This window comes from Typopeltis vanoorti, chromosome 1, assembly GCF_054136105.1.
Source record: "Typopeltis vanoorti isolate ZY-2024b chromosome 1, IOZ_Tvanoo_1.0, whole genome shotgun sequence".
Lineage (NCBI taxonomy): Eukaryota > Metazoa > Arthropoda > Arachnida > Uropygi > Thelyphonidae > Typopeltis > Typopeltis vanoorti.
The window spans coordinates 74,532,391-74,550,229 of record NC_143549.1 but is presented as its reverse complement, the minus strand read 5'-3'; the positions used below and the strand labels follow the sequence as shown (position 1 = coordinate 74,550,229).

The 17,839-nt window shown below is 38.1% G+C and overlaps 1 protein-coding gene across 1 annotated transcript in view; it reads left to right on the top strand.

Moving 5' to 3' along the window:
• The window catches only part of LOC150110095 (uncharacterized), a 279,334-nt gene that overhangs the window by 238,489 nt on the left and 23,006 nt on the right, over positions 1–17,839 (top strand). Inside the window, exon 7 of the mRNA XM_090391369.1 lies at positions 8,868–8,965. Coding sequence (XP_090247495.1) covers positions 8,868–8,965 — 98 coding nt within the window. The remainder of the gene's footprint in view (positions 1–8,867; positions 8,966–17,839) is intronic.

Below are 17,839 nucleotides of genomic sequence, written 5' to 3'. Positions count from 1 at the left end.
GTCCTGCACCAGGGAGAAAACATCACTATCAACAATAACATAGTCAATGAGACTTTTCTTATTCCTAGCCTCTTCTCTCCATGTGAATTTGTGCACATTCTTATGTTGGAACATGGTGTTAGTAATAACCAGTCCATGTCCTGAGCAGAAATCCAACAGATATTTGCCATTATTATTAGCTTTGCTCTTTTCTCCAAATTTTCCCAAAATATTTTTGTATGTCTCACAATCATTTCCTACTCTACTATTTAGATCCCCAACAAGGACCAACTTTTCCTTTTTCATTGTGTCAGTTGCTTTTTCTAAAGCCTCAAAAAATTCCTCCACTTCTACCTTAGTAGAACCTTCTGTGGGACCATAGGCACAAATAAGTCTCATTGTCCAGTTCCCCATTCTGATATTTGCCCACATGACTCTACTTGAGACTGACTGCCATTCAAGAAGATTAGCCTCGTATTTTGTGTTGAATACTATGGCTACTCCTTCTTTTCCTTGATTGTCATTGCCTGAATATAACATTTTGTATTTATTGCTCAGAAAGATCTCACCAGTTTTGGTCTTTTTTGTTTCAGTCACCCCTATTATGTCGATCTGGTACTTATCTAATTCCTCAGCTAGCTCCATTTCTTTGCCATTCAGGCTTCTTACATTGATAGTACCGATCTTTAACTCTGGTGATGTTGAGTTGGGGTTTGTTTTCAGATTTGTTCCAGTAGCTGACTTTTCGCTGTTCGCCCTGGTTCCCTGGCGAAAACAACGGGGGTCTTGTTTAACCGGGCGATGCCCCAGCCGGCATGAAATTTTGTCATGTTGTACCATCATTTTTTATTTTGGTTTAACCAATAAGAATACAATTTGGTCGGCTAAATCCCAAATTGCCAGCCCATCCTCGTTCGTTCAGTATCAAAGTAGATACCCAACAGGGTGCACCACGAGAAGGTGAGGATTGGACATTAGGTCAGAAGCCCTGGTCGGTTCTCCGCATTCCTTTAAAGGCTATGTGGAGGTCTCCTCTCAGTTATACAGCTTTGACCCTTAAGCATATATATATATATATATATATATATATATATATGATACAACTGATTTGCTTGGTTGAGATAAGACATATTTGAAGTAGATTATAAGACTGGAAACAAGAGACAAAAATATAGGAACACTATATTTTACTTAAACAAACCATGCAACTAGTTTTGTCTGTCTTAGAAGACTGCATCTGATGCATTACATCCACAAGAGAGAAAAACAAACAAAAATTGCGAGAGAATAGCTATAAATTATAATGTCAATGTATTGACATTTGAAGGCATTCCATGTGCCACTTCACTGGTGGGTGCATGCACAGGTTCATGATCATGTGAATGGCAAAGTTGGACAGAAGCTGAACCATTCACGCACCCACCAGTGAAGTGTTACATAGAATGCCTTCAAATTCAATATGTTGGCGTTATAATTTATAGCTTTCTTTCATAATGTTTGTGCTTCTCTCTTGTTCATGTAATGCACCTGTTGAAGTCTTCTAAGAAAGACAAAACTAGTCATGCTATTTATTTAAAATATAGTGTTTCTGTATTTTTCTTCTCTCAGTTTCCAGTCATGTAATCTATTTCAAATATATATATATAGATATATATATATATATATATATATATATATATATATATTTGTATTATGTTGATGGCACTGTACTCCAGGAAATAGATGAAGTTAGAGAGTTAGGGCTGGTGGTAGACAGAGTTAAAGTTTAGAGGACGTGTTGCTAAGGTAGCCCATGAGATTACTTGGCTATTGAAGCATAGATAAAGAAGTTGTTATTCCTCTTTATGAGGCCTTGGTAGTACACCGAGATCTGGATTACCGTGCTCAAGTCTGGTCCCCTGGGTTTCTTGGCGGGGATGAGGAAGCAGTGGAGAGGATTAATAGGCAAGTGAGTTGAGAGTGACCTGTGGAATGATCCCTATGAGGATAGATTCAAGGTGTGTGGATTTCAGAAGTTGATTGATAGGAGAAAATGGGGGATATGATAAGAAACATTTATGTTGCTTAAAGAGCACATAATATAAGGATGGAGGCAGGGGAAATGTTTCAGCACTTGCCTAGAGGGGACCAGAACAAGGGGGGGGAGGTCATTCCTGGAAGTTGAATAAAGGTGTGGTTAGTAGGGGTGTGAGAATTAGATTTTTTTGCTTGGAGAGTTGTGAATGAGTGCAATGGGTTACCAGAGTCAGTTGTGATGAGTTCTTTGTCTGTTAATGGGTTCAAGGAGAAGTCTGATAGACTGTGTGGATAGATTGGGTCTCCTGCAATGAGTCTGGATTCCATGGAGATGCCAGTATTATAATAATATGTATATATTGGCATTCATATTTACTCGGTAGATAATGTTATGAAAAATAAATCAGTTTAAATGAGCTTAAAGAACACATAATATAATATTATAGTCATTCAGACTAATTTATTTTTCACACACACACACACACACACACACACACACACACACACACACACACACACACACACACACATATATATATATATATATATATATTCATTTTTAATATAAACTAACTAAAAACCCGAGAATTATAACAAATTGAGATTTATTTGAAAACGCAACATGTTTCGTCGAGATTGACTTCATCAGACATTAAGAACATAGAAAGATATTAAAAGACACTGAAAATAACATCGAGACGCTCTAAAGCTATACAATTATAAAGTTATGATATTTGACTGTAAATTACAGTTATTATGAACTTGTGCTATAGTCCGTGTTAAAGTTCAATTGTTGTACACTTGTGCGTGTGTGGAACCACATGATCTCCAGTATCTGATAGTAGAGCTGAAAGAGTCGGGCAAATTATAGCTGAGATTATTGTTCATATGAAGAAGGTCCAAGGTGATTTCTTTTGACTCTACAATGTGGCGTTCTACCTCATCATGGCAAATGTGTAGGTTTGAAGTTGTTGTCCAATTTACTTCATGTTGGCGGCTTTCGTTGTTCGTGTTTATTGAAAACAGGACATGGCCTGACAGGGCAGTTGCTCTGGTTCTCTTATAAGCAATGCTTCTCTGGTGTTCCTTGACATAGGAGGATAGATTTCTCCGTTTGGCCATAGTAAGGTTTTCTGCACTCACATGTGACTTTGTATACACCTGGAAATTGTAGAAGGTTGTGAGATTGTTTATAGTTGCTGAAACTTGATCTTATTTTTGGAAGATCGAGAAGCACGTTTGTATGTTGAATTTCTTTAAGATTCTACTCAGTTTTTTGGATAGTGTGCTGATATATGGCAAGGAGATATAACCTTTGGAGTTGTTTTGTGTCTCTACGTTGACAGTGGGATAATTGTTTGTTGATACTTTTTAAAGAGTAGCCATTGCTTTTAAAGGTCCATTTAAGATGTTGTAGTTCTTTTTTTAGTTCTTCTTCATCTGGCAGTACAGATCTTGCACAATTCACAAGAGTTGATATAATACCCAACTTTTGCGCTGGATGGTGATATGAGGATGCATGCAAATATCTGTCCATGTGTGTTGGCTTTCTAAATATAGAGACTTTTATTGATTCAGGCGTCTTGGTGAGTTTGGCATCAAGGAAACAGAGCAAACTATTTTCTTCAATCTCCATGGTCAAATTTATATCCAGATGGAGGTTGTTTAAGTGGTTGAGAAACCTGTGAAGATTCTCAGTACCATGCTCCCATACGAGGAAAGGAATATATCGTCCACATATCTAAGCCAAATTCTTGGTTTTAAACTAAAAGAGGAGATTGCCTTTTGTTCAAAATCCTCGAAAAAAATGTTGGCTAATATAGGAGAGAGGGGGCTTCCCCTAGCTAATCCTTTGACCTGTTTATATAGTTTACCTTCGAATTCAAAATAGCCAGAGTTTACACAGTGAGATAGTAGAGAGAACATTTTATTTGAAATCTTGTTCTTTAAAATATGGAGAACTTCTTGTGTCGGAATGTTGGTAAAGAGTGCTACCACATCAAAGCTCACCATGATGTCAGAAGATTTGAGTTTTAAGTCCTTGATTTTAGAGACAAAATCTGTTGAGTTTTTAATATAAGAAGGAGATTTTCCCGCATAAGCTTTTAACGATGACGCGAGATATTTAGATAATCTGTAGGTGGGTGAGTCAATGCTATCTACTATAGGTTTCAGTGGATAGTTTTCTTTATGTACCATAGGGAGACCATAAAGCCTTGGAATGAGTGGGTGTAAAGAACGGATGGAAAGCTGTGTATTTCGTGGAATTTCTGTGGTCTTTTGTAGGAGATTATTGGTTCTATTGTGTATTTCTCTTGTTGGATCTCTCTCAATTTTCGAATAACTATCTGACTCTAACAATGTTAAGATTTTTTTCTCGGTAGTCTGTTTTATCTAGAACTACTGTTGCATTCCCCTTATCAGCTTTTAAGATGACGATATCGTTGTTAATCCGTAGATGTTTAATTGCAAGTCTCTCACCAGGAGATATATTATCAGAAGGTGGTTTTGCATTGTTGATTGTAAGAATTGCTTCTATGCAAAGTAAACTCGCGCCTGTGGTAGGAAGTAGCAAAGCTGCTTTCTCCATCTTAGTTAAAAGTAGTTCTTTAGGAATGCATTTTGGTCCCAACACAAAATTTAGACCTTTTTCGAGAATTTTCAAAAAATTCTCAAAATGCATTCCTAAAGAACTGCTTTTAACTAAGATGGAGAAAGCAGCTTCGCTACTTCCTACCGCAGACGCGAGTTTACTACGCATAGAAGCAATTCTTGCAATCAAAACGCAAAACCACCTTCTGATAATATATTAAAAATATTATATTATATTATTATTATTATTAAACAAGACCTCATGGAGTCAAAGACTCATCTGGGAGGTCCTTTTATCACACACACATCTCATCATACTGTGTCTTAAACACACTCCAACTCCCTGCAGACACCACACTCTCAGGCAAGGCATTCCAATCATTCACAACTCTGCACGAAAAAAACCCGTCCCTCACTCCCCTACTCACACCCTCTTTATACAGTCTCCAGGGATGACCTCTGGTTCTCCCCTGATCTCCCACTATTCTCTGTAGAACTTCTCTACCATTGATCTTATAACAACCCCTTACCAACTTATAGGTCTCTATCATATCTCCCCTCTTCCTTCTCTCCACCAGACTCTGCAAATTACATCGTCTCAATCTTTCATCATACTCAACATTCCAGAGGTCAGAAACTACCTTAGTCAGTCGCCTTTGGACCCTTTCCAACATCTCTTCATCCTTCTGAAAACCCAGTGACCAAATCTGGGCACAATAGTCCATGTGGGGCCTAATCAAAGCCTTATACAATGGAACAAGAATCTCCCTACTTCTACACATCAGTGTCCTCCTCATCATTCCCAGAAGTCTTTGTGTTGTCGTCACAATTTTGGCGATGTGTCCCCTAAATTTTAGATCCTTATCCACTATCACCCACAGATCTCTTATTTCCTCTACCTCCAACAATATATTCTCACCAAGCATAAATTCTGCATCCCATCTTTGTTTTCCAAATTTTAAAACCTTACATTTTACAACATTAAACTCACATCCCCATTTGCTTGCCCAATCACTCAATTTATTCAAGTCTTCTTGCAAGGCCACAACATCTTCACTATTCTTTATGGTTCGTCCCAACTCTGTATCATCTGTAAACAACTGAATATCTCCATCCAAATCTTTGCCAATACCATTAATATACAAGTTAAATAGTAATGGCCCTAAAACAGATCCCTGAGGCACTCCACTAGTAACTTTACTTTTCCTGGATATCGCACCCCCATACATAACTTGTTGATACCTATCAGATAGCCAGTCTCCAATCCAATGCACTAATCTAATATCCAACCCCATCTGCTCTAGTGTGACTGTCGACTTATCATGAGGTACTCTATCAAAAGCTTTTGCGAAATCCAAGTATATTACTGTGTATCTTTCTCCTCTGTCCAAGGAAGCAGTCACTTTATTGTGCTGTCCATCAAAGATTATACCATTGTTGTCAACCCATCTCTGGATCTTAGTTCTCACAAGCTTCTCCAACAACTTAACCACAACACCTGATACAGAGATAGGCCTATAGTTTGATGCTTGAGTTCGATCACCTCCTTTATGAAGTGGCACAATCTTGCCCTCCTTCCTCCATATTAGTTTATATTAAAAATGAACATATCCCAACCCCGAGTTAATAGTAGTAGTCACACACACACACACACACACACACACACACACACACACACACACACACACACACACACACGGTAAAACCCCTTTTTTACACTTTCCAGGGGACTGATTGAAAAAAGTATAAATAGCAGGAAATGTAAAAAAACATTAAAAAAAGGGCTAAAAGATGACTTGCTGATGCTACATACTAGATTACAAAATTTAATAATTGAAAATAAATGAATTTACAATTACTTACATTTATCTGTTTAAAAAAATCTTTAATTGTTGATTGTTTTTGCTTTTTCTACACTCTTATAAGTTCCACCTCCCTCTCCATAGTGTATAAGGCATTAAATGCCCCTTTGCCTCCTGATGCACTTGCAATATACCACCTCAAAACAGAGATAGCTTCCATTGCTTCTTTACTAGTAGGGATGGTAGGTTCTTGATCACAGTCTTCTTCCTCTTCTTCACCAGCATAAACATCAACATAGTCTTGAAATGAGGAAGCCTCATCCATCACATACCAGTTGTTGGGCTCTGATATATCTTCTTATTCCTCCCGTAGTTGTTCCTCTTCATCCACAAATAACTCCTGCCTTCTGGAAACAGTTGGATATGGTTCAAGAGTAACATGCAGCCATGCTTTGACCACAAAATGCATGGCATCAAGGATTGATATGGTCATTTGTTTTGGGTCCATACATTATCATTCATAAACACAGCTTTTTCAACAAACATTTTTCTATGTTTCCATTTAAATGCATGGATGATGCCCAGATCTAGTGGCTGCAGCTCACTGTACAATTAGGGGGAGAAGAACACTAATCTAATGTTTCTGAGCTGCAGAAATTCAGGGTGTGCAAGACATTTGCCTAGCAGTAGTAGTATTTTGTGGTAATTTGCCCCCATTTTAGCATCATGCTGCTGGTCATTCATGCTGTGCTATTGGCATCATATTTAGTAGGCAGATTTTTAACGTTCTTGGCTTTTTATTTATCAATTATCAGTGGAGGTAATTTTTCTGATCCATCAGCATTGACCATGAGCAAAACAGTTACCCTCTGCCTGCTGAGTTTTCCACTGTGACACTTCTCTTCTTTAAAACACAATGTTTTACTTGGCAGAATGTTATAAAAGAGCCAGTTTTATCAATATTGAAAATGTTTTTTGGTTCATAGTCCTGAATAATAGTCTTTAGTTCATGTTTCCACTGGTTTACAGTTTCCGCTGCAACACTATTACTTTCTCCACACACTTGATTATACACAATATTGTGACAAGTCTTGAAACGATCCATCCATCCATTTGATGCAGTAAAACCATTAATCCTCGACCTCACAGCAAATTCAAGGGCTTTTGCTCGGAGTATAGCATCATCTACTGGAATACCTGATGCTCTCTTAGAAACAAACCACTCTGCCAGAAGTTTATCCAATTCATGCCGATGTCCGGATATATTTTTGTTTTTTTGACATAGCACCAGATTGCTTTGCATTGAGTTCAATCCTTGACCTGATTTTTACTATTGTGTTCAAAATGAACACGAAGAATCCAAGATCTTTTGCTAATTGCACATGTGTTCTGGCATGCCGATCTACACATTGCAGAATTGCCATCTTTTCTTCTACCGAAATATATTTTCTGTCTTTTTTCTCCATGTTACTAACATGGATCATCCACCACCGCAACTTGAAAGCAACTATCACACGCTAAATTGTGTAGCAGAAATTCTGCAATATCAATTTGTACTGTGATTGAAGAATCACGGTATCGCTCATCACTACATCACTGCTGCAAGCATGCAAGTCACCTAATAGTGGAAACGAAACTACAGCCTATCCGAAAGCAATGCCATCTGGGAACAGAAATGCGCTGATTTCTTCAGAAATCGATTTGAAAATCATTGTTCCCACCCAAGAAAAAACCACAAATCATGGGAAATAATGTCCACATCAAGTTGTTAATGCTGGGAAAACAATATATCATAAGAATAGGCCTTAAGATGGGACCAACGGAAAAGGATGTAAATGACAGAAAAACGTCAATTGTGGGAACATAAAAATGGGGTTTTACTATATACATGGTGGTGGTTCAAAATTCCACGTACAAACTTTGAGGGGAGGTAGAGAACATCAAAATCAACCATATTCACATAGGAAAGCATGACCAGAAATGCAACCCAAAAGTGATAGGTGGCGCTGTTTGCCAGAACTCCAGGTGGGGCTTCCTTATTCAAGCTTTTGACGTCATATGAAGAACATGTGTCATTTTACAAATGCTGAGATGGCAGACATGCACCTTGTTTACAATATTATGTATCCAACTATTATTGAACTAACTGTTCAGTTATGCCTAATAAAGTTTTTTACACTGCTTGCTGCCTTGTGTTATTTCTGTATCTGTGTGTCCTTGTTAGTACCTTCCGATGGCGTTTCCAGTCATGCTTTTCTATGTGAATATGGTTGTTTTTGATGTTCTCTATTTCCTCTCAAAGTTTGTATGTGGAATTTTGAACCACCTATTTATCTATCTATCTATATATATATATATATTTTTTTTTTTTTTCATTTTCTAAGTCATTAACATAACAAGAACAAATATAACAACTGCTGATTGTACACAATGATCATATCTGTATTAATAATAATGAGATGTTTTGTTTTATTTCAGGTGATGATCAAAGTGATCCACTAAGCAGCAGCCTGCATGCACATCATTGCTTCCATCAGTTTGAGAATTGTCCTTCTCTTGATATGCTTGAACCCACTGTAGGTATCCAAATCTCGTACTCTCTTGGTTCTAAATTCTTTTATTTCTTTTGATAACATGTTGCCAACATTGTCCTTTATTGTCTTCCTAGAGAATAGGATATTCTTATGATAATTCAGTGGTGTCCAACATACAGCATGAAATTAATTTTTATATAGCCCTCAGAAAGCAACTAAAACAACATTTTAAATTTCGCCAATTTTTTCATGGACCATATGCATTCAAAGCTAAAACAAGTGAAAATAAACAAATTTTAAAGACTGTGATGCTTGTCGGTGAATTTGTGAGAGGTTATGATGCCACATGTTAGTGTTATGAATTCTGTTTCTTTTATCTGTGTTTTGTCGATGTAACAAATTTTCAACCAGATGTTGAAGCTATTTAAAAATACCCATCCTCGGTCATCTCATTAAATTGCGGCAGTATGGTGCGAGATAGAGGTCAATAGGATGAAATACTTCATTGGATGTTGTTATAGACCTGGTAATCTGGATGGTAGTGACTATGAAATGTATAATCAAATTAGCCAAGCAAATAGGAAAAGGGTGATCATTATGGGCGATTTTAATTATGGCAATATAGACTGGGGAGATGATGAGATAGCAACTGGGAATTAAGAAAATAAGATTCTTGAGTTTTTGAGGGACAACTACCTCACACAGTATGTAACAGAGGGCACATGAAGATTGAGGGTCTTGGATTTGATCATCTCATCAGGGGATGTAATTATAAATGAGATATCCAATTGGTGAGAGTGACCACGAAGTGATGACCTGGGTGGTTGCCAGCAGAGTGAGGATCTCTGTGAGAAAAAGTTTATATGTGAAACTACAAGGGGTGGTGATAATGAAGAACTCAGGAGACAGCTTGCAGGTGTAGCATGGAGTGGGGAGTTAGCTAGAAAAGAGATCAATGTGGCTTGGGGGTGGGGGGGGGTATATTCAAGAACTATCTAATAGAAGCAACGTCTAAATGTATTTCAAGGATCAGCAGGTTAAATAAGATAGGTGTGAAATGGATGAATAGAGAGATTAAGCAAGCAATACAGAAATAAAGGGCATTATGGAGGTAGCATAAGAGAAATGGTAATAACCAATTCCATGAGGATTACAAAGACAAGGCAAGGCTTGGTTGGTAAAGGTAGCAAAAGTGAGGTATGAGGAGTAGTTAGCTAAGGAAGCCAAAAAGAATCCTATAGAGTTCTTTTGATATGTAGCTAGCAAAAAAAAAAAAAAAAAAAGTGATTATGGAAGGTGATGTTTTAGTAATCTACTTACTTATTACATTGATTGGAGAAAATGGTATAAGGACAGCTGTTGTGGAAGATATAGTGGAGATACTTAATGAGCAGTTTGTAAAGATTTTTCAGTCCTGTAAATGTGATATATGTGAATTTATTATTCACATATATCACAGAGATTGAGAGCAGTTGATGTTGGGGAAGAGAGACTGACTGCAAGTGAGCAAGACGTGTATGGGGAGTTGAGCAAAGTTGATGTTAATAATGCTGTGGCAGTTGATAATATTATTATTACCACGGGCTACTCCAGGAGTCCTTAGACTCATCGAAGGAGGCCCTAAACATCATGTTCACGCAGCTGTTCAACATTCTCACAGTATCTATCATACCTTGCCTTGAACTCGCTCACCGTCACAGCACCCACAACAGCTTATTCCACTCATTTACCACTCTAAAAGTAAAGAACCCAGCTCTAACACCGCTGCTAACCACGTTCTTGCCCAGCTTCCATGGGTGTCCCCTAGTTCTCCCACCACCACTCCTGATCTCAAAAATATCATCTGAATTAATCCTATAGAATCCTTTTAGCAATTTGAATGTCTCAATCATGTCTCCCCTTTTCCGCCTATCAACTAGTTTCTGCAATCCACAAATCTTCAACCTGTTCTCATATGGTTCATTCCATAGACCTGCTATCATCTTAGTCACTCGCCTCTGGATCCTCTCAACCTCCTCCCCATCAAGAAGGAACCGAGGTGACCAAATCTGGGCACAGTAGTCGAGATGAGGTCTTATCAGGGCTCGGTACAGAGGTACAATAACTTGTTTTTCTCTGCTCGTCAAGGTATTTTTCAACAACCAAGTGAGTTGATGAGCTGATTTAGCTACTTTCGCAATGTGCCATCTAAACTTCATCTCCCTATCCACCAACACTCCCAAGTCCCTGGCCTCATCAATCTCTTGGAGTACAGTTCCACCAATGTGGTATACTGCTGCTAATCTTTTCACTCCAAAATGCATAACCTTACATTTTGTCACATTAAATTGACATCCATTCTCCTTAGTCCAGAACTCCAATCTATCTAAGTCATCTTGCAAGACTTTGACATCTTCTGCATTCACTATCGCCCTACCCAACTTTGCATCATCAGCGAACAAATGAACTGTCCCACTTAGACCCTTCCCTATATCGTTAATGAACAGATTAAACAGCAGTGGTCCAAGAACAGAACCCTGTGGCACACCACTAGTCACAGGCCGTTTTTTGGACTCTACTCCTGAATAAACTACTCTTTTATATCTCTCCATCAACCACCCAGCTATCCATCTCACCAACCCTATATCCATTCCCATATGTTGTAGTTTACGGATTAGAATTCCATGTGGTATCCTGTCAAACGCCTTTGCCAGGTCCAGCAGTATCACTGTAAACCCATTTCCCTTATCCAGTTCAGCCGTCACCTTGTTATAAAACTTGAGCAAGTTACTGAGGCATGATCTACCCTTCACAAAGCCATGCTGTCCTCTGTACAGTATCTCATTTTCATCAATCCATTCCTGTATTTTTCCCTTGACTACTTTCTCCAAGACCTTGACAACGACTCCTGATATGCTGATAGGTCGGTAATTTGCAACCATAGTCTTGGATCCTCCTTTATGCAGTGAACTATTTTCCCCCTCTTTCCATGCCTTCGGGACTAAGCCAGACCTGAGACTCAGATTAAACAACATGGTCAAGGGCACTGATAATTCATTAGCCGCTTCATGCAAGACCCGTGCCGGTATACCATCCAATCCCACAGATGTTCACATTAAGGTTCTGTAATAGACTATTCACCTCTACTTCATTCATCACAATTCCCATATAAACTAATGGTTCCTTCATTTTTTCAACGTCACCACCTGGATGATATACTTTTGCAAAGTGCATGCTCAGTAACTCTACTATATCGACTGGTTCAGTGAACTCTTTACCATCGTCATTCCTTAAAATCATTTTGCCATGTACAGTTTTTTTCTTGCTTGCAGCATATTGAAAAAACTGTTTGGGATTCTCTTTTGCTTGCATAGCTAGTTTCCTTTCATAATCGGCTTTTGCTGTTTTTACCACTCTCGTTACCCTTCTGGCCTGTACTTTATACCGTTCGTGTGCCTGCAGGTCACCCCATTCTTTAAATTCCCTCCATAGTTGTTTCTTTTTTTGCAGCTCAAGCTTAATGGTGTTATTCATCCATTTAACCCCTCCTTGTTTCACTATTCGGACCTTAGGTATACAATCAGCCATAACCTCCTGTGAATGCTCTTTGATCACTTCCCATGCTCTATCGACATCCAGCCCTTGCAGTTGAACATGCCATGGCACTGATCCAAGCAATCTCCTAAGCTTGTCATACTTGCCAGCACGGTAATTCCACATATACCCTGTCTTAATCACAAATTTCACACCTTTAGCCACCTCCAAGGTCAAGACCTTATGATCACTCTCACCAATAGGTGGCAACATGGTCATATTCATTACAGTCAAATTCTCAGATACTATTACCAGGTCAAGCACTCTCACACCCCTAGTATTTTCAATTACATGCTGTTTCAGATAGTTATCCCTTAATAATTGAATAAAATCCATTTCCTTCCTCACATGTGTCTTCTCCTCCTTCCAATCAATGTTACCATAGTTGAAATCCCCCATAATAATTACCCTCCTTCCACTCATTTCATCAATTTGTTTATGCATACCATCTCCACCATCTATTCCATCACCTGGTCTATAGCAGCACCCAACTGTATATTTTATTCTGCCAGTATCAATCTCACACCAAATAGCCTCAAATGAGCTCCTTTCACTATCCTGCAATACTTCAATTCTCCTTGGCTGCAGTTCATCAGCTATCATCAATAACACCCCTCCCCCAATTTTATTCTCTCTGTCCCTTCTAAACATACTATAACCTACACATTCTATCCCACTAACTATATCATCTTCCGTCAGCCATGTTTCACTAATGCCAATAACCTGTGGCCAGGAAGAGCCAATCAAGGCCAAAAATTCTTCCTTCTTGTTCCTAATACTCCTGGCATTAGTATACATGAATTGCAGTGATCCCTTTGTCCCACCCCTATCTTGATGCGTTATTCTAAATATCCCATTCCCATTTTTTGTCCTTATTGCTGGCTTAGGTACATTATATACATTTTTACACTCAACTGTCTCACTGATGTCTGGATATCCACTTCCCCCCCTCCTTGGTAGTTCTAGTTTCCCTGGTTCTGCACATCCATTTTCACTTCATTCAGCAACACTTTTTCCAGTCTCCGCACACCAAGTCCATTCAAATGCAGGCCATCCATCTTGTATAAGTCCTTTCGCCCATCAAACTCATTCCACATGTCCACAAATTCCACACCACACCGTCCGCATAACCTGCGCATAATATCATTTGCGATTATGGCCCTCCTTCTAAACTCCTCTCTGTCATACCGCGGTAACAGACTCACCATTCTAACTCTGTCACTCTTTTCTTTCGCTACCTTTAACAATACTTTCAAGTCCTCTCTCATAAAAAATTTATCACCTTTCAATTCATTCGTACCAGTCACAATTGTTATTTCTTTCACCCTCTGTTTTTGCACTCTAATACTCTCACTTACATCCTTAAATTTTGCACCCGGTAAGTACGATTTAGTTACACTCCCATCTATTACTCCTCTTAATAACGAGTCACCATAAAACACTCTCTCCTTCATTTCGGAAACTCGCCCACGCTGTTTATTTGCGTTAGCCAAATCACTCTGGAAAGAGTTTTGCAGGTGCTCTAATTGCCACTGCGCGCAGCCTAGCAATCTCACTTCCTACAAATAATTCCTCATTTTTTTTATCATTCAAACCATTTTCTCTTTCTGTATAATTGCTCTCACTCTTTCTTAGATCACTGCTCACATTGCCATCTTGTACACCGCAATTCCCTATCGAGCCACTATTTTCACTCGCATTCTGGCTTTCTTCAACCATAACTGTCTCACAACCTGACACATACTTCGACTCCTCACTTTGCATACACTTTCTACACATTCTCCCACCACTATCACTTTCAATCCATACTCCAGCCTCATTCGGGAATGCATACATTCCACACACATCACATTGGACAAATTCTCTCACATTATAGTTTTTGAACAATGCCGTCGTATTTTTGGACGCCATTATCTTACGTCGCATTGGCGCCATATTCAAATATATGAAACGTATCGTTAAAGACTAAATTAATTTACAGAATATACACCAAAATCACACAGACACAACAAGCTACCAAATTTAGACAATATTACGTTATGATTTTTAACATATATTCTAATTTCCATTCAAAATTGTACTTAGCTTTCGGGAGCTCCCTGAAAACACGACCGTTCCCCATATATTACCATGTATTCTGAAGGAATGTGCCAGGGAGTTGACACTTGCCTTGACACATTTTTTAATATGAGTCTTGTTCTTGGTCAAGTTCCAAAGGAGTGGAAGGATGGCAAGATTGTGCCCTTCTTTCACAGTCCCTTCATAAGGGAAGTGATAGAACTCAAGCATCCAATTATAGGCTTGTCTGTGTGACTGGTGTTGTGGTTAAGTTGTTGGAGAAGCTTGTGAGAACTAGAATCCAGAATTGGGTTGACAACAATGGTATTATCTTTGATGAACATTTGATGGATTTGCTAAAGGGAGGTCATGTTTTAGTAATCTACTTATTACTTATTACAATAAGGTGATGGCTTCCTTCGGCAGAGGAGAGGAATACACAGTAATATACTTAGATTTTGCAAAGGCTTTTGATAGATTACCACATAAGGTGATAGTCAAACTAGAGTGGATGGAGTTGGATATTAGATTTGTGCATTGGATTGGAGACTGGCTATCTCATTGGTATCAGCAAGTTGTATATATGAAAAAGAAAATAATGGAGGGAAACTGTCCTGGGTACATTCTAAAGAAGCACTGAATATACTTGCTGCGACTAGTTTCACAACAGGTATATTCAGAGTCTCTTTTAGTGATTTTTAATAGGAGCAATGGGACTAACTATGAAGAGTAGAGAAATTGTTGTGGCCTTACAAGAAGACTTGAATAAATTGAGTGAACGGAAATGGGAATGGGAATGTAGAGTTGTGAATGAATGGAATGCCTTGCCTTAGAGTGTGTTTAAGGTTCGGTATGATGAGCTGTGTGTATGATAAAAGGACCTCCTAGATGTGTCTTTGACTCAGAAGTGTAGCTTGGGGGAGGGGTCTGCCCTGGGCTGCACTTTGAACCTTTTTGAATTTTTGCAATTAATTCTAAAATACAGTCTCAAACTCAGTTCCAAATATTGTAATACTACTGCGAATTTTCCTCTCAATTGCTATAAGTGTTGCTAGTTGTCAGAGGAGTTTTTCTAAATACAATTGATTAAGAATTACCTACATTACTATGATATAGACTTTGCCAAATGTCATCAATGATTTTGCTAACAGAAAAGCAACATTATAAAAAATAACATTTTAGAATTTTGAAATTAAAATTTTACTTCAAAAATAAACATTGTGTTTTTATTTATTTCTCTGTACATCGTTTTGACTTTCTGTAGTATTTTTGGTGTGTATTTAGAGGGGTGGCAAACTCAGGGACTGCCCCTGGAGGCAAAAGCTCTAGCTACACCACTGCTTTGACTCCATGGGGGTCTTGAGGTAATAATAATAATAATAAATGTTAATGTGCATTGTATGTAATCAAATTTTTGAATATTTCATTTTTTAAGATGTCATATTTATTCATTCACCTCTGTATTGGTTTTCAGTTTGTGCTTACCAACTTATGTATATTTTTGTGAAGAAAATATATATGATATCTGCTTATTTTCATTTTTCCATGACGAGTCTTTTGATTCCATGGAGGTCTGGTGTTAATATTGAAAATCAGTGATTCTATTATTATTATTATTATTATTATGGGCAACTCCAAGGAGTCCATAGACTCATTGAGGGAGGCCCTAACATCATGTCAAGAATAACTATTCGGCATTCACACAGTATCTATCATACTTCACCTTGAACTCATTTACAGTAATGGCACCCACAACAGACTCTGGCAGCTTATTGCCCTCATTCACCACTCTCCAAGTAAAAAACCTAGCTCTAACACCCTTGCTAACCACACTCTTGCCCAGCTTCCATTTATGGCCCCTAGTCCCGCCACCAGTCCTATTCTAAAAAATATCTTCTGAATTAATCTTATAGAAACCCTTCAGTAATATGAATGTCTCAATCATATCACCCCTTTTCCACCTATCAACCAATTTCTGCAACCCACAAATCTTCAACCTGTTCTCATAAGGTTCATTCCATAGACCTGCTATCATCTTGGTCACTCGTCTCTGGATCCTCTACACCTCCTCCCCATCAAGAAGAAACCCTGGTGCCCATATCTGGGCATAATAGTGTAGATGGGGTCTTATCAAGGATGATGAGTGATTTTAAAGGTGAAAAGTATGAAATGCAAGAGAATATGAAGGATTTTCAGATTGTAAATTTGCTCATTTAAAGCAAAAGTAAGGTATTTTTTAAAAAAAGTAAAGTATTTAAAAAAAATAAATAAATTATTGATATAGACGTGTTGCATATAAAATTGTTGGGAACTGGTATTTTTTACACATAGCCTGAAAAAAAAACAAACAGTGACATGAAATTAGAAACTTCTTTTACATGTAACAAGATATGGAAAATGTAACACATTATTAATAATTTTCGTAAGTATGAAATGAAAGAGAATATGAAGGATTTACTTGAAGATGTAAAGCAAGAAAGTGCAACATCTCACTTTGCATAAAAAGTGCAAAGATTACAGCTTTCTTCTAGCATTTTAATAGAAAATTGAGAATGGTCATGATTGCAAATTAATCAGTGCATAGATTATGTAATAGGAATGGTATTAAGTTAGATTAGATGTGTTGAATGAATTTGATTGATTGTACTATTGAGAGAATGGATATTCTAAATCAGGGAAATTAAAGCTATTAAGTAAGATGTAAGTGAGCATGTGTGTAGGCTCCCTTGAAGTGAATGAGTATGAGACTGAGAATGATCATAGAATGCTAAATGCAGTTTCTCAGGTCTCAAATTAAATAAGATACTTATTATTATTATGGGCGAGGAGTCCTTAGACTCATCGAGGGAGGCCCTAAACATCATGTTCCATCACAACTATTCGACATTCACACAGTATCTATCATACTTTGCTTTGAACTCATTCACTGTCATGGCACTCACAACAGACTCTGGCAGCTTATTATGCTCATTCACCACTCTAAAAGTAAAAACCTAGCTCTGACACCCTTATTAACCACACTCTTGCCCAGCTTCCATGGATGTCCCCTAGTCCTCCCACCACCAGTCCTATTCTCAAAAATATCCACTGAATTAATCCTATAGAAACCTTTCAGCAATTTGAATGTCTCATATCTCCCCTTTTCCACTTATCAACCAATTTTTGCAACCCCAAATCTTCAACCTGTTCTCATAAGGTTCATTCCATAGACCTGCTGTCATCTTGGTCACTTGCCTCTGGATCCTTCCAGCCTCTTCCCCATCAAGAAGAAACCTAGGTGACCAA